The sequence below is a fragment of the Xiphophorus hellerii genome, chromosome 6 (genome assembly GCF_003331165.1).
Source record: "Xiphophorus hellerii strain 12219 chromosome 6, Xiphophorus_hellerii-4.1, whole genome shotgun sequence".
Lineage (NCBI taxonomy): Eukaryota > Metazoa > Chordata > Actinopteri > Cyprinodontiformes > Poeciliidae > Xiphophorus > Xiphophorus hellerii.
The window spans coordinates 19316674-19340411 of record NC_045677.1 but is presented as its reverse complement, the minus strand read 5'-3'; the positions used below and the strand labels follow the sequence as shown (position 1 = coordinate 19340411).

At 37.1% G+C, this 23738-nt stretch overlaps 2 protein-coding genes across 2 annotated transcripts; both read left to right on the top strand.

Annotated features, from left to right (window-relative positions):
- Window positions 1–534: 534 nt before the first annotated feature.
- On the top strand, window positions 535–22849 carry gpt (glutamic--pyruvic transaminase). Its single transcript, XM_032565636.1, is given in 14 exon segments — window positions 535–728; window positions 6161–6347; window positions 11117–11206; window positions 11384–11492; window positions 11673–11806; window positions 12532–12775; window positions 14818–14897; window positions 14982–15056; window positions 15058–15119; window positions 15263–15305; window positions 15307–15438; window positions 16550–16705; window positions 17839–17951; window positions 19846–22849. Coding segments are annotated over 14 exon segments (1551 nt in total). The 5' UTR covers window positions 535–693; the 3' UTR covers window positions 19937–22849.
- On the top strand, window positions 735–2663 carry fuz (fuzzy planar cell polarity protein). The gene has a single exon (XM_032565637.1). It carries the CDS (start codon window positions 1033–1035, stop codon window positions 2302–2304), a length of 1272 nt encoding a protein of 423 aa, XP_032421528.1. The 5' UTR covers window positions 735–1032; the 3' UTR covers window positions 2305–2663.
- Window positions 22850–23738: the final 889 nt, after the last annotated feature.

The window sequence follows — 23738 nt, the reverse complement described above, 5'->3', positions numbered from 1 at the left end:
TTTTCATGGATAATATATAATCTTTTATATTTTTTTACACCAGATTAAACAAATTTTTAACATGTGTCCAAAAAACTTGCAATGGCTCTCAAAACTACTTGGACCTCTTAGAAATCACAGATTTTTCCATGTCGAAACAATTAATAATTTCCAAACTCTTAATGAAACTTTCCACCTTTAATGTGACATAAATACTGAACAATTTAAATGAAAATGTGCTTAGTGGGAGAAAATGTAAAAGTTAAATAAGGCTGGTTGTGTAATGATGAACACCCTTAAACTAACACTTTGTTGAAGAACCTTTGAAAATAATATATATGATTGTTTTAATAAATAAATGTTAATGTTTCAATAGTTTAAGTTTTGTTTTGTTTAAGTCAGAGATGGAAAAACGACGTACAGTATACGTAATACCATGGGGAAAACATCATCAGCGCCATAGATATACGGCACTGAACGTCACCATAGAACGTCATCTGCTCGCGAGCCCGCGAAGTTATTAAATTCCACTCTCGCGAGATGTGCATACCGGATAGTCAGTTCAGTTCTTGGACGTGAAAGACACTTCCCGGATCTCCAGGAGCTGAACCCAGGTCTGTGTCCGCATTCCGCTCCTCGGCGGCTACAGCATAGGTCGTAACTTGGAACTGCTGCTCGACCAGCCTAATGAAACTGCCCTCGCCGATGTGAAGAATGAATCATGGGACAGCGTTACTGTGGAAACGACGGTAACCTCTTTTGTTAATCTAGCATGTTTAAATACAGCTAGAACAAACAGAAACCTAGCGGCAAACGAAGCGGCTGTGTGGGAGAGCGTTTTATTGCAGTTATGTATGTCGGTTGATTTCTGTTTCCTTCATCATCCAGTCATTTACGCTAACGGCTAACCGTTGCTGATGCAACACTGGGAGTTTTTGCCTCTGTTATTACACAACCGGCTCAATGAAACTAGTTAATCGAGCGGTTTGATAATTTGCCACCGTTGAAATACGAGTTTGTTTAGTTGGTTGATTGCAGCGGTTGATTGTGGTGATGCTACAGGATGGTTCTACCCAACTGCTCTGCCTCACAGCCAGCAGCGGGGTTCCTCTTTTCACAAGGGGGGCCTCTAAACAGCTGCCCTTCTCAGTCATCGGCTCTCTGAATGGGGTGCACATGTTCGGAGGAGGACAGGGAGCGCTTTTGTCCTCCTGCGAGACTGAGGGTGGGGGAAAGGTGGTGTGGAAGGTTTTCCACGACAGTGTGATGCTCATCGCTGTGAGTGGAGGTGGATCAAGTGGAGCATACAGCGGGGCGGAGATGAGCCGCTTACAACGCCTCTTGGAGAATGTTTGGAGCTGCATGGTGCTGGTGCTGGGACAGGATGAGCTGGTTAATCTCAGGAACATTGAAAGACTCAAGAGGGACCTGCGGTCCTGCTTCTGCCTTATCGATCAGCTGCTGGAAGAGAAGCACCAAGGAGTTCTGGGAAACCTCACACACTGTGCTGATTCACTGGTTCCTCCAAACCCAACTCCTCTCCAAGAAGCTTTGGATGGCTTTGCTCAGGCTGCAGACAGCGAGTTCGGGTGCCTCTTTGTCCATGGGAGGATTGTGGTAGCTACTGAGAAGTGGTGGCGCTTGGCACCGCAGGAAGTTGTCTTGCTGTGTGCCTTGGTACGCACCTTATCTGCATCTGGATCAGCTTCCTGCGATTACCCAGTTTTCCTCCCTCAGGGAAGCCCCACAGTTGCCCATCGCCTGCTCCGCTTCCAGCTGCTCCCAGGAGCAGATGTATGTGTGCTGTGTGGTCCCACCCCATCCCTGCAGAAAGCTGAAACCGAGCTGGTGGGTCGATTATGGTCCCCCCTCATAGAGACCCTGAGAAGCTGCCTGGCAGTCGGAGAGCGCTGCTTACCAGGCTCTGTACCTCTGCGGCCTGATGTGCTCGCACTTCTTCTCATTAACCGCGAGACCCGTCGCTCAGTCTCCTGTGTGCAGATTTCATCTCATCATCCACTGAGTGACTCCTCACTATCCAAATCCCGCTGCTGGGAGCTGCTGGAACTATTTTATATCTTCAGCATATCACGCTACTTCACCCAGGATGAGACGTTATGCGGTTCACCAGTGGAAAGCACTCAAAGCAGCCACACAGAAGACTTTCTTCATGGATTCTCCCACCAGCCTCAACAATGCTATCTAGTAACAGAAGATTGTAAATGTTATGGATTTCAGACACAGCAGCACCAGTTTTTTCTGCTAATGTTGCCATCTGTGCCCACCTTTGCTCTGCGTACAGTGGCTACACAGACTCTCACCTGATATAATTTCTGCAACAGCGTTTTAATTGGACTGATTTGTTTTAGTTACACCCACAGCGACAGACCTAATGTTTATTTGTTTGATGGAAACCAAAAAGCGATTTGATATCACCAAGAGAACTGAAGTAGGTTGTTGATACTGTAAAGACGCACCAGGGTATTTTGATTAATATTATTTACAATCAAGTCACTGTTAGAGATGTTTCTGAACTACACTGGCTTTTACGTTGCTTCTGTTAGTATTGAAATCTGACTAAATTGGTTTAGAGATTAATGTGAAGAATAATGTGGCACTTTGATCAATAGGTGCCTGCTGTTTCTTGTTGACTTACTTACTCATAAATATTACCATTAAGCTTGTGTGTTCTTCTTTTTGTTTTTATGAAATGTGTGTTATATCATTAAAAACTATCATATCCCACATTTGCAGGAAGCAGTGGGTAAATTATGAAACAAAAAGCATTATAAAGGGAGACTGGAACAGTCGAAAAACCGGGTCCATTTCAATCTTTTAAAACAACTTTAATTACAAACAAATACAATAAATAAATGTAATAACACAGTTGATAGTTTAGTCATTCTTTTTATTTATATATTAACTTTAAATATGGCCTTTAATAACATCCAGAAACAGCTATAATACTGTTAGATCAATAATACAGTAGACACTTAAACCAACAAACAGGCTGATTTGAATCCCTGAATAATATTACTTAAATAGGCTCACAAAAAAGTGAGATTTGCCAAATGTCACCATTTGGCAAATGGTGTTTCAACTTCTCAAAATGTATTAAACTGTTTGGCCCATTGCACTGCAACACCTAACATGTATTTACATCTCCATTTGAAGGAGTACATGTTGGAATACAGGCTTTATTGAGTCATTATTCCAGTATTTGGGATTAAATACTGAGAATGTTTAATCACAAAGTCCAGATTAGGAGGCGATTTCAGAAGAGTCAACAACAACTTGGTATGCCATGAACATGTGCCTGTGGTTCTATAATGACCAATGTTTTACATGTGCAAATGATTGGCATTTTGTCACATGATGACACAACTGATGTGCTTTATGTAAAGCGCAGTGTTTTCACGTCGGCAGAAACACTTCTCTTGGAAATGTGTACAGTGGTGGCTCTGTCTGCATTCCACCACACAATCTTGGATGAGCTGGACAGGCATGCAATGTTGACAATGCATCATCAGATTTACCCTGAAAATTGTACTTAGCGATGCACACTTGCTTATATCCCTAAGGTGAGCTAAGTATAGCCAAGAGCTGGTGAATGTCACTGTATTTGTTCCATTTGTATGACTTGTAACATTAGAACATTTTCGGCATTAATGACTGTTTTATGCTTAAACAAATCTCATTATTTCTCAAGGTAATAACACTGAGGGGTTTTGGTCAGGTCCTGGAACTGATAAACAGACCTGGGTGGTACTCAGAAGGGAAAATGGATGAGCTACAACAGGAACGACAGTCAGAAAGGCCGGTGCTCAATAGTTGATTTGCATTTGCATGGCTCCCAGCAACTGCTTTTAAATATGAAAGCCTCACCTAGGCCCAAGGGGAGGAGGGTGATAGGGCAACACGGACACACAGTTTTTGACAATTTTTCGCAGTTCCCTACAATTTTCCATTCTGACAAAAAACTCTTGCCGATAGCCCTCAATCTCTAAGCGCACGGCAGCGCTAGGTGTCAATAACTGTCAAAAATCCCACTTTTTTTTCTGGTGAAAGTTTCATTAATATAAAGATTTGTAGATTAATAACACATTCCTTAATATGTGCATGCTTAAATCAGTTATTACATGTCTTAAAGGGGGTAAAATTGCTAAATCAAATTTCTTTTAAGTTACGTTTGATATGTATAGCATTTTTATGACAACTGAAGGTAACATAGTTGACTGTGCTATAAAATGGCACCATGTGCCTGGAAAGTACACAATACTGCCCCTTTAAATAATGACATTCAATTTCAGGCAAGTTCAGCATAGGGCTATAGAGATTTTTAATACAGAATAAATAAAATATGCTCTTTTGTATTCACATTGCACAACTTTACAGAGCACACATGAAGGTAACTAAAGAGCACATGTGATTTATTGCACATGATTACTGAAAAGTCTCATGACATAAGGAATGAAAGACCTCCAGAAGTGCTGGGTTTTACTCTGTGGATGCTGCAGCAAAGGATGTCAATTTATCAACATCTTTCTCTCACCATCTAACTCAGCATAGTCTAGTGGCCGATCCAGGACAAAGCTGACTCTCCTAACCAGCCTATTGATTCTCTTTATGTCCCTCACAGTGTTCCAACACCATAAAACACTGCAGACACCACACTGTCCTAAAATTGTTTTAGCAGTTTTTTACACACACCAAGAGACCCCAGTTTCCTCCATCACAAGATGGAGGTGACTTTGACCCTTCTTGTACAGAACATTTATGTTTGAGAACCAGTCCAGTTTGTTTTTGAGGTAAACACCCAGGTACTTATACTCTTTCATAATTTCAATGTCCAAGCCATGGCCTGGATTTTCACTGGTGATGTCTGTATGGACTTCATGCAAAAGTCAATCCACCATCTCCTTTGTCTGTCATGCTTGTGAAGGTTGTTGGCCTCACATCAAGTAACAAAGTTGTTAATCTCCTTGTACTTCAGGTCGTTCCCATAAGATATAGCCTACGTTATCATCCGAGAACTTCTGAACATGGCAGTGGTCTGAGTTGTTTGAAGTTCGAAGTGTACAGAGAGAAAAGGAAAGGTAAGAGAACTGTTGCCTGAGGTGCCCCAGTGCTGCAAACTACCAGTCTCAAACACAGTCAGAAAGCCTTCACATACTGTGGATCTGTTGGTGAGGTAGTCCATGGTTCAGGCAGCCAGCTGATAGTCCACACCAGCTAGTTCCAGCTTCCCCCTCAGCAGAGTGATGGGGATGTTGCTATTATGGAAAATGCAGCATTAAGAAAAATGCAGAATATTTAAATGAATGTTATTATTGCAAATATTTAAAAATTATGTTGCAATGTCATGTTTTCCTTATACCATGCAGCTCTTAAGTTGCACTAAGAGGGCCTAAGCATCCCCAGTAATACTCCATGCAGGAGGAGCATTCAGAATAATGAAGGCGAAAAATAAGCCTTCCAAGTCTCCTCCCAAACTGCATGGAGCTCAGCATAAAAGAGAATGAAGCAAAGTTAGAAGATTCAGTTGACCGTCTGCCTGAATTTTCCTGAGCTGTAGTGGTTCAGTAACCGGAGAAGTGGCTCTGATTGACAGACTGACGGTGCGTGGGATATCTGGGCGAGAGTGGGAGGGGCGAGGGATGAGATAACGGGCTTATGAAGCAGCAGAGAGGGGTGGGATACGCCTTCTGGACGGATTTAACAAACCCTCACCCCCAAAAAACTTTCTGAAGTTAAAAGTTTGTTAAAGAGTGTGGATATTGTTGGGTTACTAGGCGCCACCTTTTGGCTAATGCTTTATCGAAGTCGCATTAGAAAGGTCCAAAGGTCTGATCGCTCAGGCATTTTTAAGAGCGCGGAGGTGCCAATTACGCCACTTTGATTTCTCTGTCCGAGGAAACCGGCGTGGTGCTGGTCGCTGTGCACCTCTGTGGGATTTAAAAAAAAAAAACAAAAAAAACTTTACCAGCTCTTTAAATCAGACTTTGTGTAACATGTCTGCCACGCGTGTGCAGCTTATTTCACCCAGAACCCTACGGCTTCTAAGCCCGGGGCGAAGCGCGCTGTTCTTACCCGGCGGCGGTGGACCGCATCGGGGTGGCGGTGTTCCCGGGTTCCGCTCACTCATCTTTCCTTCTCTGTCCTCCTTTTCTTCTCCCGGCAGAGCCTTATCCAGTTTGAGCACTACGCGGCGTGGACTTCCCAAAACAAAAATGTCCGATAACGGGACGATGTCTCGGGGCAAGGTGCTGACCATCGACAACATGAACCCCACAGTGAAGAAGGTGGAGTATGCCGTGCGGGGGCCCATCGTGCAGCGAGCCGTGGAGCTGGAGAAGGAGCTCAGTGAGGTTAGTATAGCAGGCCAGCTGATAAAAATACCATCTGGAGCCTACATGCTTACGTTGTTTGTTGTGCAAGTTCAAAATGTTTGTGCTCTCAAGATGTATTTCTTAATTTGGTCTAACGTGGACATTTAACAAAAGAATTTGATCTGATAATCAAGAATCCAGCGTATGTATTTAAATGATAATGGAAATGACTGTTAATGAAAATGACCCAGATCTAGTCTGCAATCCCTGTCTGACAGACGAGTTAAAAATAAAATACTGTTTGCCAAACACATGAACATAAAACGGCACACAGAACAGATGATGTCAAGAGTTAAAATGTATGAGGAACAGCATCAGCAAAACAAATGCCAACAAGGAAAACAACAATGTAATATTTTGGGTCTAATCCTACTTATCAAAGTCCACCAGTTAGTTACTTATTCTTGAATTTGATCGCTCTTGACAAGCTAAACGAGTCTGATCATGTTAACACAGGTGTGACAGTGTCACTTTCTTTGACAAATTAAATGTTATTTCCTACATTTCTAGGGCTCAATGTTTTGGCTTTAAAAATGTCACTTGTTTATGAAAGCACTGGAATTCCCCACCAGAATTAAAATACATCAATTTAAGCTCATGTACATTTAACCTGCTTCAGCCATAAAGCAAGTTAAATGTAATTTAAAACCTTTTATAAACTATTAAGTTAATTTAACTGAGTTGTTTTTTGTAATCTACATAAGTTCTACATTTAAATACATTTTTTTATGTATTGAATGTAACATACTGAAACTTTCAGAAACCCGTTGTAAGCTACCTTCTGTTTGTCAAATTTTTTTTTTGGTCAATTATAATTTTCAAATTATAGTTGCTCATGAAAAAGTCTAAAGCAAACTGTTTATACAATCTTCTTATGTCTTTGTTACACAGTTTAATCTCAGTGGCTTAAAGCAGAGTTTCTCAATACTTTTCTAAACCGTTTTTGTAGAAAGCACCGATCCAGTTTCCTGACCAACACCCATTTCTTTTTTCTGTAGCACATAAAGAGAAAAAACATTCCGCAGGTACTTTGACAAATTAAAAAAATACTAAATCCTACATTAAAATACAGTGAATAAAGCAAATCAAATTCAAATAGCCACTTGTTTGAAGTTTTTTATTGCTGTGAATAGAAAAAATCTAATTACCTAACTTCATTTTGCTGCATTTTTGAGTAGGAAAGATAGACCTGCTGATCACTGATCAAAGCCAATCGAAGGAAAATCTATTCAAATCTCTGTGATTTTCTGGTGTATCTACACTTTCAAAATAAATGTACTTATTTTGTTTTTCATTCATTTACTTTTAAAACACATCTCCTTTATTCATGAATGCATCACTTTCAGAGAAATGTGTCTTCTGTGAATATGGGAAACAGTCTTCATCTCTAAGAGATTTTCTTGTAGCATTTATCATTTGTTTCCAGTTATTATTTTCCCCATGATGAATCCCTCCCTGTTGAATCCCTGTTTATGGTGATGTGGCAGCTGTTAATGTACCAAGTGCAGTCGGGTGTGAAAACTGTCTTCTCCTGAGTGCTTTTGCTGAGAAAAGAATAAGCATGGGACTGCGTTTCTGTGACGTGTCCTGGCTGGGAGTGTAATGATAGTGGTAACCTTTTAACCAGATGGTTCACTGGGCCCCACAGATGTAATGCTCTGTTTACTCTGACACAGGCTTGTCCTCATTTGATCTCCCTCTTTATTGGTGCGGTTATTTGGTTTTCTTCCAGCTAATTTATTTTCTTCTCAGCAGTACAAAAGTTTGATCAGGTGCTATTGAGCTGACATGTTGATGCTCAAAAAGCAGAATGCTTTGTAGCTGGCTCTGGCTTGTAAAGCTCAGCAGGATGTTGAAAGACTTTTAGTGATGAATCAATGCATTTTTCAAGAATTTATTAGGTTTTATATAGATATGCACCAAATAATATAAATCAAAATTTTTCTCACTCAATTCTTAGTCTACAGGTCCACCAACCATCAGTATCCTTTGATGCCCATTTTGTTTTTAATTAAAACCACATAACATGTGCTTTGGTGCAGAAGTATTGACACCTGTGTAATTCCTTTTTTTTTTCTGAATAAAAATAGGATTCAAATCAACAGCCTCTTAAAAAAATAGATTTTTTTTCACCATTATAGTTCAAATAAAAATAATAGAATCAACAGATCATTACTTGACGAAAATTACACAACAAATCTGATCGATACATCTTTGGAAGCATAATTGCTCTCAATCTTTCACATTGTTCAGTACTTTACATAATTACTGACCTGATCATTATTAAACTCATAACAGTTTTAGATTTCAATAAAAACAATCTCCTCCATTTTTAATTGCTTAGATTATAAGGCTTTTCTTTGGATGGTGTTGGGTTACTTTGGGAAACAGGTCACTGTGGTATTCTCTCTTTTGTCTAGGACTTAAACACTCTCACACAGTAAGGTACAGTGTAATTTGCTGCTCATGTTACCTACATGATCTTTTTTTCAGATAGACTGGACAAGTATTCCCTTGTTTTTAACATAATACACAGTATGTGTTACACTCTGCTACTCAGCCGGTGCACTGCTAAAAGTATCATGTGAAGTTATTCCATTGCAGCTTTTGTTTTGTCTTAATGAGGCACTTGTTGATAACGAATGAGGACATTGTAGAGAAAGTAGCCAAGGTAACGGACACAAAGCAGTTATATTAGTCAAATTTCATCCAATGTTTGAACTCAACTCAAGCAGATTGGCCTAGTACAATTATTTTAAATGAATATTTTTATTTTAGTTCATATCAGTGACTGAAAGCAATAAGCATCGAGCTTCTCACGCTGGTTCAGTGGTGCAAAGGTTAACATGTTTCAAAGAGGTCACCATCCTGAATGAGAGGTTCCCTTCACAAAGGGGGGAGTTATTCACATATTTTGATGTTATTGGCTCAGCCACGGAGACGCCTCTCTTACGCCCAACCAGTGACGCAGCCAAAGGTCCAGGTTTCGTAAAATCCAAGCTGGACTGGATTTATCAAACAAACAGGCTATTTTGATTGCTGCGGGGCGTCAGAGTTCCTGAGGTTCCTCTGGTGGCTTCTCTCCACATTGTCTCCCTGTTTATGATCTCTGTGAGCAGCTTGCGTCAATTCTGTGTCTGCAGCTCCAGGAGCACCAGAGTTCAACTTTCAGCAGCAGTAGTCGATGGACTTTTCTGCTGTCCTCTTATTTTAGTAATACTCTTAGCTCTCTTCGTGGTTTTGATTTGCAATTTGCTCCTTCCTTATGTTATCTTGTTCTCTTTCAGTTTACAGGGAATAGTTTGAAGGCCCTATTAAAATATGATTTTGTTTTACTGTTTCAAATGTTAAGTATGATAAGAGGCTTTGCTAATGTTGCAATTTTGTCCCCATATTTGTACAGTCTGTCTTCATCAATTCTGTTTCAAATAGACAAAAATGTGTTTTCTTTTTTCTTTCATTCTACTGAAGTAGTTTTGGTGTCTAATCTTCCAAAACCACTTTGCTTTTTCTTATGGACTTCTTGATAATTTGCTCTAATGCATTTATTATGCAAATTATTTACTTTATTAAGAGTGTTTCAATAATGATAGCAATCCTGACCAAAAGTGAGGAAGCAACAGGGTCAACAGACATAGTTAAATTCCATTATTTGTCAGATTACAACTATTTAAATTTTTTTTTTTTTTTATTTGGGTTTTAATGTGAATGGACAACACAAGTTGAAGCACAACTTTAAGCAGCAGGAACGTGATAGATGTTTTTAAATGATTTTTGTAAATAAAAATCTTTAACGTGCGGTGGGCACTGTTCATACACACCCTTATCTGCTGGAAGGTGAACCACCCAGACCTTCTCAAAGCTGGTGCACTTCTCCAACAGGTTTTCATCCAGGATTGCCCTGTATTTATCTCCACTCATCTTCCCACCAAGTCTTAACATCATTCCTGTCTCTACTGTTGAAATGCTTCCCATCAGCATCATTCTGCCACCACCTTGTTTTGCTCTGGAAATTATTTGTTCAGAGTAATTAGGTTAATTAGGTTAAGGAGTAATTAGGTTTGCATGTTGGAAAATAAAAAGTTCAGTTTGGTCAGATTTAAAGAGCACCCTGTCCCACATGTTTGCTGTTCCACACATGGAACAGCAAACATGTTTGGAACTTGTGCTACATGTGTAAAAAAACAACAAAACAAAAAATATGTACCATCTCTTTTCAATTTTTTTTCTTTGGTTATTAAATTTCTATATTCTATACTACTCTTTTTCTCTGACTCTATGTTTTAAGTAGCCTCTGCATTTTCTGCAAAAAAAAAAAAAAAATGCAACAGGAAGCCACTGAAAACACAGCTACTGTAATGCTTCTGTAAATTTCCGGTGCAATCTTGAAACTGGGGTGTTTTCTAATTCAGCTGTGAAGTGTTTTCCTCCTCAAGCAATTCTAAGCATAGTAAATCTAAAGACATTAGAAAAAGGTTAGCATTTCGTATAATTCTTATAAATTGCTGTAAAGTAAACTGAGTTGATAGTTGGTTGTAATTATTTTTACAAGTGTGTTTATGTGCTGTAGCCTTGGTTTCAAGGTTGTTTATTTGATGAGTTTGTAGTCAGCTTCCTTGTTTTTGAGAAATTGAAGTAGTTTTGATATTTCTAATCATTACTGTAAAAGAAATTCCATAAATTAAATTATGTGAACTATTCAAACATCATTTCACCAAGGTTTCTCTATATTCTTTTCATATATTCAGGGAAGGAAGAAGCCCTTCGCAGAGGTCATCAAGGCCAACATTGGTGATGCGCAGGCCATGGGCCAGCAGCCAATCACTTTTTTCCGACAGGTCTGCTCCTCTGCCCTTTCTCTAATTTTTCTTATAAATACAACAGCTCAGATTGTTTTTTTAAAATATAAAAACAGCTTCACCCATAATACATAGAAAAATGCCCTTTAGTTTTGCTGTGCTGTGTGATACATGCTGGATATCAAATCATTTTGCCAATTCATGTTTGATTTCAAGGTGCTGGCGCTGTGTTCCTATCCTGAGCTGCTGAGTGACAGCACATTCCCAGAGGATGCGAAAAGTAGAGCATGTCGCATTCTGAACTCCTGTGGAGGGAACAGTATGGGTATGTATGGCTGGGATACACCTTTTTTTATATACTCAGAATACGTTTTAAATTTAATAACTAAACCTTGCATTACAAAATTTAATGCTGACATTGCACATTTTCATTTAATAAAAGGTTTTCTGCGAATGATTATTTTTGTGAAACTTTATCATAGCAGCATTTATTCTCACCCTGCAGGTGCCTACAGTGCAAGTCAGGGCATAGGCTCTGTACGTCAGGATGTGGCTCGTTACATCGAAAGGCGTGACGGCGGCGTGCCCTGCGAGCCAGACAACATTTACCTCACCACAGGGGCCAGCGACGGCATTGTGGTACTTGATTAAATCTGATTCAATTAATCCTTTATTTTTGCTTCACAAAATAACAAGGTGTTATGTTTTCATTAAAAGCTTGTAAAATATACAGGTCTGTGTAAAGGTCTTCAGCTCATTTTCCAATAAGGTTAACTTTTTTAATAATCTCTTTAAAGATTAGAACTCCTGAAAGTTCTTCAAGCTTTCAGAAGGTATTTTTTATTTGTGTGAGTCATCATATATTTTCCATCTAATTATTTTATCTGAATATTTGAAAAGAATTCTAAAAGGATTGTGTTTTACTTTTTTTGTAAGGAGCATTACTGACCCATGAAATATTTAAGCATAAAAAGTAATAAACCAGTGTTGACATAACATGTTATCATATCACCTGTTACAAAGACACAATATGTTTCTATGACTTTAGTTAAAATTTCAAGAATTTAAAATACAAAACAATCTGTCTGATATAGAATAGTATTTTGAAAGGTGAAAATTTGGTTCATTTGTTGAGTTTTAACATTTTTCTAATTATTACACTAACTGACCAAAAACATAGACAGGTGAAGGCAAGCATTTAAGATGAAAAGTACATAGCAGAGCAACCTAAGTAAAAAAATACCATAAGTTAACATTACATACTGATTTCATGCTTAGTAGTCTAAAGTAAAATAGTTCATTCTGGTCCAGCAGGTAAACAAGGTAAATAAACTCTTTGAGTGTCCCCTGTACTTCTCTTTCAGACCATGCTGAAGCTTCTGGTGTGTGGAGAAGGTGCAACGCGCACAGGTGTCATGATCTCCATACCTCAGTACCCCCTGTATTCAGCTGCGCTTGCTGAGCTCAGCGCTGTGCAGATCAATTATTACCTTAATGAAGAAAAGTGCTGGAGTCTGGACATCGGTGAGCTTCAGCGAGCTTTGGATGAGGCCAGACTCCACTGCAACCCCCGCGCCCTGTGCATCATCAACCCTGGAAATCCCACAGGTACATTTTTATCACTTGTTGTTAGGCCTATAGAGTTGATGCACTTGATAATGTTATTGTTTATGTCCTATAATACAGTTAAATTCATAGTAACAGAACAGTCACAACAATCACAGGCTGTGATAAATTAAATGGATTCTTGAAGAACATATGGGTGTCTTTTTACAAGACAAACATAGGGAGCTAATCCTCTCAAATCATTTTTATAGAAATTTACTGAGCTCTAGATAAACCATCTATAAGTACACATTTATGGTCTGAGTAACTGCAATATTTTTTTTATTAATGATAAAGATAAGATGCTGGCATTTATACCTGAAGATAAAACTTTTATATTCTAATATTAAACCCTTACAGGAAGTAGCATGACTTTTAGTTTTTCCTTCTATTACTTATTGCTGCACTTAACATATTTCCTTTATTACACTCACAAAGTCAGTTTTTAAGGAACTGTAAAGAACATGCAGAGCATGCTAAGTGGATAATTGCTAAGTACACAAAATGTGAGCAAGGAATAGTCAATATGCTATTGAGTTCTTGTTACCTGAAAGTTGCTGATGCATTCTGCACTCATGACCAGCCAGGATTTTTTAAATGATTTTGCTTTGTGAATATTTTCAATAGTGAAACAAGATACATAAAACTAACTATGTACTTAATTCCAGTCTGAATCTTAAAGTCTGTACTTTTTTTTTTTTTATCCCAAAAGGATCTCAGTTAAGACCCACAATCTTTAATTCATAATGGAACTCAATTATATATAATAGTTTCTTATTCTTCTAATTTTTGCCTTAATTTGACATACATTGACATTTTAACCAAGCTAAGAAGATCTGAGGCATCTTTACTAAACAGATGTATGGAAAATAATAACAGTTCACAAATTTTCTCTTTTTTACATTCTGAGATATTGGATTTGTTTCTACCAGATCATTTCAAAATTGTTAAGATCTGTGTCCGTTGCAATTATATAAGATATATTTCAATGTAGTGTATTGTATTAGATTAAGTAATTTACTGTCACTACACAGCACCCTATTAATATTCTGTTCTGATCAATTATTAAGTACTTAGATTAGGGGAAGAGGTGAAGTCACACCTCCTGTGTGAGCAGTTGGTGTTACACAGCTCCACTATTTGATTGAAAGCAAAGAGAAAATGATTACTGTAGGCATTTTAAATGGTTTTTAGCTTCTTTTATTAGTGATTTGCACAGTTATGATTAATAGCAATTGAATAATTTTTATATAACTCAGATCAAAATAAAAATTGCAAACATCCCAACATTGTCTGGATTTCCTGCTGGGTTTGAAGATTCTCCCCTTAATTTCCAAAAAAAATACATATCCAAATTCAGTCTGATCCATGACGGATGGAACTGGACCCTTCAAATGGACAAAAACAGAATAACTTTGCAGCAATACATTCATCTTCCTGTTGTTTTCAGAAGTTTCCCCCTCTTTAAAATGAGTAGCCTAAAGAAAGAGCCATCATTTCTCAATAGAAACTAATTTTCTTTCTCTAAAGCTTCTTACGCAGTTTGTGCTGCCTCTTATGTCTGGTACCAAAAGCAGCCTACTGACCTTCCCTGCAGAAACAACTCTAGACCTGAGAGTGTTGTTAGCTTCTAGGTATGGATTGGATTTTTAGTTTCCAACTGGCTGATCACTGATCCGGCCTGATCAATTACAAAAGTGGCTGATTAAGGTCATCAGCCAGCTTCTCTGTGCTTCTCCACAAACAATTACTTTATTCTATTTACAACAAAGCAAAGAATTGGAATTTTACAGAATTTGATAAAAGCGAAGTATTTTCTTTTTTGAAACTAATTCAAAGTCCATTTGTTTTCTTTAGGTATTTCAGCAACTCCTCTGTCCATTTTAATTTGTGATATGTTGTATTTATTTTTTTCATTATTAAGCAATTTAAAATGTAGGTACATAGCAAAAGGTCAGGAATTTTTTTCCACATTAAATATTTTGAGAGTCCATTGAATCCACCAGATGGCAGCAGAAGCTTTATAATGGTTCCTTCTCTTTTAGGTCAGGTGCAGAGCAGAGAGTGCATTGAGGATGTAATCCGATTTGCTGCAAAAGAGCGTCTCTTCCTCATGGCCGATGAGGTACTGTCACACATGTTTTTAAACATCTACCGTCTTTAGATCATGTTCACCCCTAATATCAGGCATTGTGTCCCGTACCCCCAGGTGTACCAGGATAACGTGTACGCTGAAGGTTGCCAGTTCCACTCCTTTAAGAAGGTTCTGTTTGAGATGGGGCCAGGAGTACTCTGAAACAGTTGAACTGGCATCGTTCCACTCCACCTCCAAGTGTTACATGGGAGAGTGAGTCTTCTCTATGATAAGAGAAAATCAATTCACAAGGATATGAACGCATAAGACGGATGTTTATGTTTTAATTTTTTATTGATCCAATTCTCTTCTTTCTTATTTTGCCTTATGTGTTGGCACATCTTTCTTGCTTTCAGGTGTGGCTTCCGCGGCGGCTACATGGAGATCATCAACATGGACTGATGATGTAAAGGACCAGTTGACCAAGCTGCTTTCGGTCCGTCTCTGTTCTCCTGTTCCTGGACAAGCGCTAATGGACCTGGTGGTAAACCCCCCTCAGCCTGGGGAACCTTCATATGAGCGCTTCATCAAGGCATGTAGAAAAAACTGATTTACAAATCAGGTGTAATCTACTATTCATAGGAAATTGCCATATTTTTATTTGTGAAACATGAATGTCATTTTTTGCCTTACAAAATGTACAAATGCACAGTAATAAAACTTATATATTAGGCCTAATATTTTCCTTTGTGCTGTGCTAACAGCTTCAAACTGAAAAGCTGAGAATTGTTTCTCTTTCTATTTCAGGGAATTCTGGCCATAATGAGGTTGTCTAATTTTTTAACAGTAATAATATATGTAAATAAATGTGCCCCAGTTTAAATGGAATGTATTTGGTATAAGGGATTGTATTAAAAAGTAAAAGAAAATATGAATATTTAGCTTACAGGTCAGCATTGTATTTTAATTTGCGATGCATGTGTCTTAATAGACTTTAAAACATATAAAGTTCAAAACAGAGTCAACATAACATCCTGTAAGACTAAACAGTACAAAACCAAATAATTTACTAAACAGAGATAAAAGGATCTCATTCTAAAATTACATTTAATTATGATTCTATTGTTTCTCTTGTTTAGGAAACTGGTTCCGATTTAATTTTAAATCCAAGTAAATCTTGTTAGTGTAGTTTTAGCTCTGCAGTTAAGGAAGTCCAGATCTCTGCCCCTCGTCCAGAGAAGAAGGCTATGCTTGATGCGCCATGAATCATTGAACCACAAGCTGTAAGTGGTACCAATAGGCCACTGAGCAACACAGGAGGCTTTACCATGTAAGCCAGTTTGTGGTTTAAAACCTTGATGCAATTTTTATATTTTATCATATTTGGCTTCTTAAGAACACAACAGGTAAACAGTCTTATTTGCTGCCTCCCTGCAGTCACAATTGTCCTTGTTAGCAATTTTATTGTTGTAGGTTCTGCTTGTGACCAAGAGGTTGCACCAACAAATAATTGGCAAAATATTATTGAATGCATTAAAATATTTGCTGCATTATTGATTGTTTTGAAACCAAAATAAAATCAGACTCTCCTTGCGCTTGACAGTCAGCTGAGTCAGGATCTGTATCACAAATGTTGCTTATGTTCTGAGGTTCTAGTAAAATCTGTCTTTTTTTTTTCTTTCTGTTTTCTCTCACTCTTCCAGGAACGCACTGCTACCTTAAGTGCCTTAGCAGAGAAGGCCAGACTTACTGAGCAGGTACTCAATACTGTGGAGGGCATCCGCTGCAATCCTGTGCAGGGTGCGATGTACTCCTTTCCTCGCATTACCATACCTGAAAAGGCCATCCAAGAGGCCAAGGTCAGTTCTGAGACTTTTTCTTCAAGTGTTCCAGTGGTTTAAGCTGCTTTGTGTTGTTGATTCATGGTAATTAGACCAATTTTGAACAACAAAAAGCAGGAGAATGAATTGAGTGAACACGTAACTATTTTTACCCCAAACACTCCAATCATTCTTTGTTGAATATGTTTTTTCTTTTGTGAACAAACTAATACACATAAAAAAATAGGGCTGCAATTATGCTCAACAGTTGGGACTAAATAATTAAACTTGGTCATGATGTTGTACTTCTTCCCCACTGTTTGCAAAGGAGAACAAATGATTTCCAATAGCTTTCAGTGGCCGTTCTGTCTTACAATTGACTGCCTAGTAGGAATTTTAGGGTTGTGTGAAAAGTGGCGCTGCTTAGAAACTGATTAGCTTTACAGAGGATAAGGTCAGAGTCTACCTGACCTACTGAAACCTGATCAATCTGCCTGACTTGGTTTAGTATAGTCAATTCTCTCAAAATGTTCCCCAGCAAAGATACAGCTTCCTTATGTCATTGACATTATCAACAGTTTTTGGATTGATCTTTTGAAAAATCATAGTTTAAATACTATATATACAAGTACCCTACGTATAAAATCTATTCACAATCTTAGAAAAACATTTAATCAAGAGCTATTTGATATGTGCAGAAGAAGTGTGTTACTGTGCCTTTGAATCTGAATAAAGAATTTCTGCTTTAAAAAGCAGAATAAGGGCTATTAACACAGTAAGGAATAAAGTCAAGAGTATTTTAGAAGTGTTTATCAGAAGTACATAGCTGATTAATAATCAATTCATTTTGGAGGTAGGTACAGCAGGGAACTCTTGCTTGAAAAGGTGACTAATTTAGACATCTTGACTTTTTATTTCAGTCCAACACTATTTAAATGGACTTATTATACAACCATTCCTACTGAATTAAAGTAATTTAAAAACAAAATTCTTCATAAAGTCAGTGAGTTTTCTTTTATGTCTACCTTTTTAAATAAAGGGATAGTCTGTTCTCTTTTTTTAATAAAAGATTGAAAATCTCAAAGTAAAGTTTTTTCACATTTATAATGGTAGACTTTTGTCAAAAGAGCCACAAACTTCAATTATATAATTTTTCTCGTTTTCTCTTCCAGAAACTTGGTCAGCAGCCGGATATGTTTTACTGCATGAAGATGCTGGAAGAGACGGGAATTTGCCTCGTCCCTGGAAGTGGTTTTGGCCAAAGAGAAGGAACGTACCACTTCAGGTACAGAATATTTCCTCTTGTAGGCTGCCAAAACATGTCGGATCTTATTGGGGCAGAACAAACTTGTGGAAGGAGGTGCAGTAGTCAGATAAGATCAAATTTTTTTTTAGCTTTTATCCAAAGCAGTATGCAGAAGAATGGCACAGTCAAAGTCCAGAGCTAAATCAACAAAGTATCTGTGGTGAGACATATCCCAAAGTACATCAGGTGTAACTGAAATGAAACGTGTTGTTAGAAGGTGTTGAGTCAGAGGTGCAGTCTCCACATGCAAAATGTATATATTAGTTTGTAAAAAAAAAAAAAAAGAAAATATTTCTTTCACTTGAAAATTATTCAGCAATTTGTGTTTTGGTCTATCACATAAAATCTCTAAAATATAGCTTGAAGATTGTGGTTATAACTATGCAAAATGTGGGAAAATTGTAAGGGGTTTAAATCTTTTGCAAGGTCCTGTAAGTTCATACAACAAGAGTTCTTTCCACTCAGAATACACAGCTCCAGATCGACCTTGTTGGCACGTGAATAAAAGTTTTTCTTGTAGAAGGTTTTAAACTGAATGAAAGCACTCAGAAGTGGCAGCAATGAGAGATCTCTAAATGTTTGGGAACACTAGATGCAATGCCTTATTATTCTCCCTTTTCATTCAGGAAATGGGAAAAAAATAAAGTTTCTACACGGGGGCTGCAGAATTTTGGCCAGCAATTACACATTTTGTTATGATTTTTTTTAACAGCCCTGTAACATATAAAAGAATATGAGCAACAAAGGATGTTTTCTGTGGTCTGAGAGCCTAACTAAACAAGGTTACTGCATTATGCTCAATAGCAGTGATGGCTCTGTCCTTACACAGACACACATATGGAGTATATGTGTGTGTGAGCATAATATGGCAGAAAGTTATACAAAAAGTGAAAGTGTTTGTAAGCAACTTATTTTACAATTTGCCTTCTTCCTATCTACGTATCACAGGGCACTGTTCTTTGCAAATTTTTTTTAGTGCAAACATACAGTATGGTGAAAAATTGTCTGTTTTATAGGCTGTTTGCTTTTCACATCCAAATGATTCCAATTAAAAAAGATTTTTTTTAGACAAAAAATTGTAGAAGCCTTAATAAACAGTTTGATCTTAGTTGTTGGAGTTTACTAACTTCTATCAATTTAAAAAGGGTTATATCAAGAAGTCACCCAGAAGATTACTAAAGAACAACATCGAAAGCATTTCAACTTTCCTTAGTTGAGTCTGGTGTTTTTGATTGAAAAATAGGAATAAATTGGGCACAAATTGCATCAATGACAATAAGGTGAAAATCAAAAAAGAACATAAATACCTGTCTAACATTTGCAAAAATAATCTTGAGGCTTTTTGGAAAATATTTTGTGGACTGAGAAGACTGTATGACATTTTTTTTACTTAGAAACAGCATTTCTAAAGAAACAGTCATAGTTGTGGTAGTGAAAATGTTCTGAGGATGCTCTAGAAGTCTTGCTGTAAATGATGGAACTATGAATTCTTGTCCTGCCATCAGTCTGTGACCGTTAGCTCAAGCACACCAGCAGGTCCACCTCTGAGTAACTCAGGGAAAAAAACGGTTTTGGAGTGGCCTAGTAAAAATTTGGACTGGAATCCAATTGATATTCTGGTGATCTGAAAAAACTTTACAATGTGACTGAATTAAAAATAATTCGGCAAAACAGGGTGGGCTAAATTTCCATTTCCTTCACACTTATGTGAAAGAGTTACTGTAATTATTTCAAATAGCTCATGACAGTTGTTGCTGCCAAGGGTGGCACAAATGACTCCACATTCTACTACCATATTCTAATAAATTTTACTTCTTCAACATGTCTGAACATTCATGTTAATTTTTGCTACTCATTTCTCTTTTCAACCCAGAATGACCATCTTACCACCAACAGATAAGCTGAAGATCCTGCTGAACAACGTTAAGGAGTTCCACCAGAGGTTCACCCAGCAGTATTCCTAAATTAGAGCATCAATTTTACCTCGACTTCCTTAAGAAGAGTTTTTGCCAACCACACTAAAAAGTCTAAGCCAATCAGAATATATCTGTCTCTAATAAGTGCCTTTTCTACAATGGTTTCTCTGGTGGTCCCTGTGATGAAGCACTTATAGCCATGCACATTTGGACTTTTATGGACCAGTTTACAGGGAAACTGGGGGAAAAAAAATCGTAACTGGAAATGAAAAATAGACAGCCCTGTGTTAGTTTTGGTGCACAAAGTGCGGCTTCCTGTCTGTGATGTTTAATTTTCAAAGACTGTAAATACTTTCTGTCTGCGTCTGGGCTTACAGTAACTGTCCTAATGTAAAACTGAAAAAAGGCAGTACAGCTTATGAAAAACGTTGTGCATCTCAAGCTTTAAATGTTTAACTGGGAGAGGTACTTCATTCCTTCAGACTAAACTCGATGGCAAGAATATACTGAAAGTCTCACTTGCATGACATTTTAATAGGCATTAATTTTGTGGAGTTAGTATTAAATGTGAAAACATGTTTTATGAGTTTTATGACCTTTAAAGTTAGAAAAATATTTTAAATTGGGTTGTGAACTTTCTTTGCTTTTCTGTTGACTGTTTTCAAAGCTTAGTTCTTATTTCTCAAAACACAATTTCAGAAGAGAATTTTTACTTAATTTTACCTAATCTTAAAAAACATGTTATGAATAAGTTTACAGTTTTTTGTTGGTTTTTTTTGTCCACAATGTTCATAATTTCACACTTAAATTGTTTACTGTATTGTATGTGATGGGCTGGAGGAGAATGATTCACTCTTAACATGTCACTGGTTTAAAATGGGTTAAATATTAAACACAACTATATAACATTTTAAAGGAACAATAACTATTTTTTGTAAAGTTCATTTGTTCAGTTCAAAGTATAGAGACTGCTCATAATGATCCAAACAGAGGTGGTTCTCCTTCAACCTGATTTGGATCAGAAGCTGTTGAGTTTCTCTAACAAACTCTTGATTAAAATTGCTGCACAGATGGGATTAGTGAAGCACTTGACTGACTGAGCCTCCATTTTCATCTCCTCCTGTTAGGAAGTGAAAGCGGTTTTCTTTGACTAACAAACCTCCAGATATAAGTGTATAATTGTTCCATTTTCGCCCACAGTGTAGTTCACCGATTGATCTTTGAAGAAAAATTCAATAATAATTGTTGTTTTCTTTTTAATGGTAATTGTCCAAACAATTACCATTTAGTTGTAAACATTTCACTGCTGAGTTTTTATTTTCATTAAAAATGAATAAAAGGGGCAAACAACTGTTCAGCATTGTTTAAGAGAGACTTGTGGAAAGTCATTATTATCCTTTTTGTTTTAATTAAAAAAAAAACATTTTTAAACGACTGATTCATTCTGCTTCTCATTGTTGCAACTATCAAGTTGTAAATGTAATTCCTAAAAGTAAGGAGTCATTTTTCTGACCGATTTTTGAATGTTTTGTGATGTGGAGCTCTGTCCAGGCCCTTATGGTTAAAATCTTTTGACTCTTTATCTGACTGTAACAGACTTCAGATTGTTTATTCCCAGACAGTTATAGATTGAAGTTTTTGAGTTTTGAGCTATAACTTTCAGTAAAATTGTCATCTATACAGCGTAATCTAACTTCTTTTATTCATAATAGAAAAGCAACAATTCTCACTGCAGTTAAGATGGTACAACATTATAATTATATTACTTAAAACATTTCTTACGCAAATATACATAAAGGTCTAATAGCATGTATAGATAAAAAAACATTAGTTGGTAGATGTGTAGATGATTATTGCACAGAACATTATACCGTACATCTGTGCCATCATGCTTTTAATAGTTACACAAGTACTGGTTAACTGGACTCTACTTTCAAAAAATTTTTAAATGAACAAATATTTGCCAACAGCCAAACTTATCTTTCTTGTTAAAGAGGGAAAAGTTTAGAAGCTTTATTTCATCTACCTTAACAACAGTGTGGAGCAACAAATTAGAAATGGCCAGAACGTAATCTCGCCATCCTCAATACAGCTAGAGAAAACTCTAGCTGTACATCTTACCATACGGTACGGCAGACACATTTTATTATTTTGAAATGACTTTTTGAAATTCTCCATATACCTTAATGCTGATTAACAGTTGTTTCTAGCCTGCATTTGCTGTATGTTTACAGTGTTGTTCTGTTAGAACATTCTGTTCTCTTCAGCTCATGTTCCTTTTGTGTATAATCACATTTTCAAGTATCTTTCAGGGTTCAAGCATTGCAGCGGGTTTATGTTGAAGGATTTTAGCTTCTCTGGTTCCAGCATCTTAACCTGGATACTTCAGCAAACTCATGGATCTTGGACTCAAACCAAGGAGCTCCCAATGTCACAGGAATGTACATGCTCACCATCACTATTCAAAAACTTGGACAAAGGATGTGTTGGTGAGATTAGACTTTAGAGAAACATTTTGGTGTGGATTCTGGAAAATCATCCAAGATCAAATGACCTCAGACGGATGAGGCGAAATGATGTGAGAACATTTTATTGACCAAACACAGATCTGTGTCTGTGTTAACGCTCTTTAAAAGACATGATTAAGGAATATGAAACTGTCATGGATGGTGTTTTATGGCCAGAGGAACCTAAAGTCGGGCTGTTTGGGTTTCTGCTGTGTAACTTAGTTCATATTGACTGAGATAAAATTGAATGAATGTAAAGGCATTAAAACTTAAGGGTCCCAACACCCCTGTACCTACTCTCCTCGCTGACTGTGACTCGGTTACTGTTTCACCATTTTCCTTTTGCTTACATGACAGAATCAAGGAGTTATTTTCAACCATAAGCCATTTCTCTGATGTAGAAAAAACTCGGTTTTATTTAAAAACAAAGAAAATTAAAGCTTCAGAAAATAAATTGCTTTATGTTTCAAAATATTTACTTTCACCCTCAGGTTTATTTTCCGGTAATTATCCTTTGGGATCCAGAAAGTATTTTTGAATTGAATTGAATTTGGAGAGTTTTAAAGGAAAAAGGAAGTCCAACATAAAGGTCACTATAACAACGTTTCCGTTTTGCTTTATTTCCTCCTATGTCCCGTTGTATTTTAGTTTTAGATTTTCTGGCGGCCTCTTAATTGCTCTTTAAATGAAGTTAAATGAATTTATATTTTTCCTATTACGGAATTTGTGTTATTGCATTTTTCTGGTTAAATCGTAAGTTTACAAAAACACTACCAACAAACACAAGAGTGGCGATATGCAAAATGGTTGTTAGTGAGCACAATAACAGGTTCATTGCTCTGATGGCAAATAAAGGTTCTGCTGCTGATTAGTAAAAATAAGGGATGTGAGCATAAGCTAAAAAATAATAGAAGTAGCATAAATCAACACATGTTAACATTTGAACCATTTGTTAAATTTTGGAGGGGCGTGAATAATTTGTTATTGTATGTGTGTAATCAAACAAAATTAGCATCCACGTAAATATCTTAAAACTCACTAGGCACATTTTGTCTTAATTTCAGAGCAGTTGCAAAATAAAAACTATCTGGAGCAAAAGAAAAACAAACATGGCAATAAATTAATAAAGGGTTTTGAATTCATATAGCTCACCACTGAGTAATAATTAGTCATTTGTTGCAAACTACTGCCACTTAGTGTACTGTTTGTATGAACTTTCTGAAGAGTCCATATTTAGAAAATAAAAAAATGAAATTTGTAGTCACTAATAAAACGAATCATTTCACAGATCTCATTTTGTGATGCTAACGTAACATTATTAAACCGAAAAAACCATTTGTTGT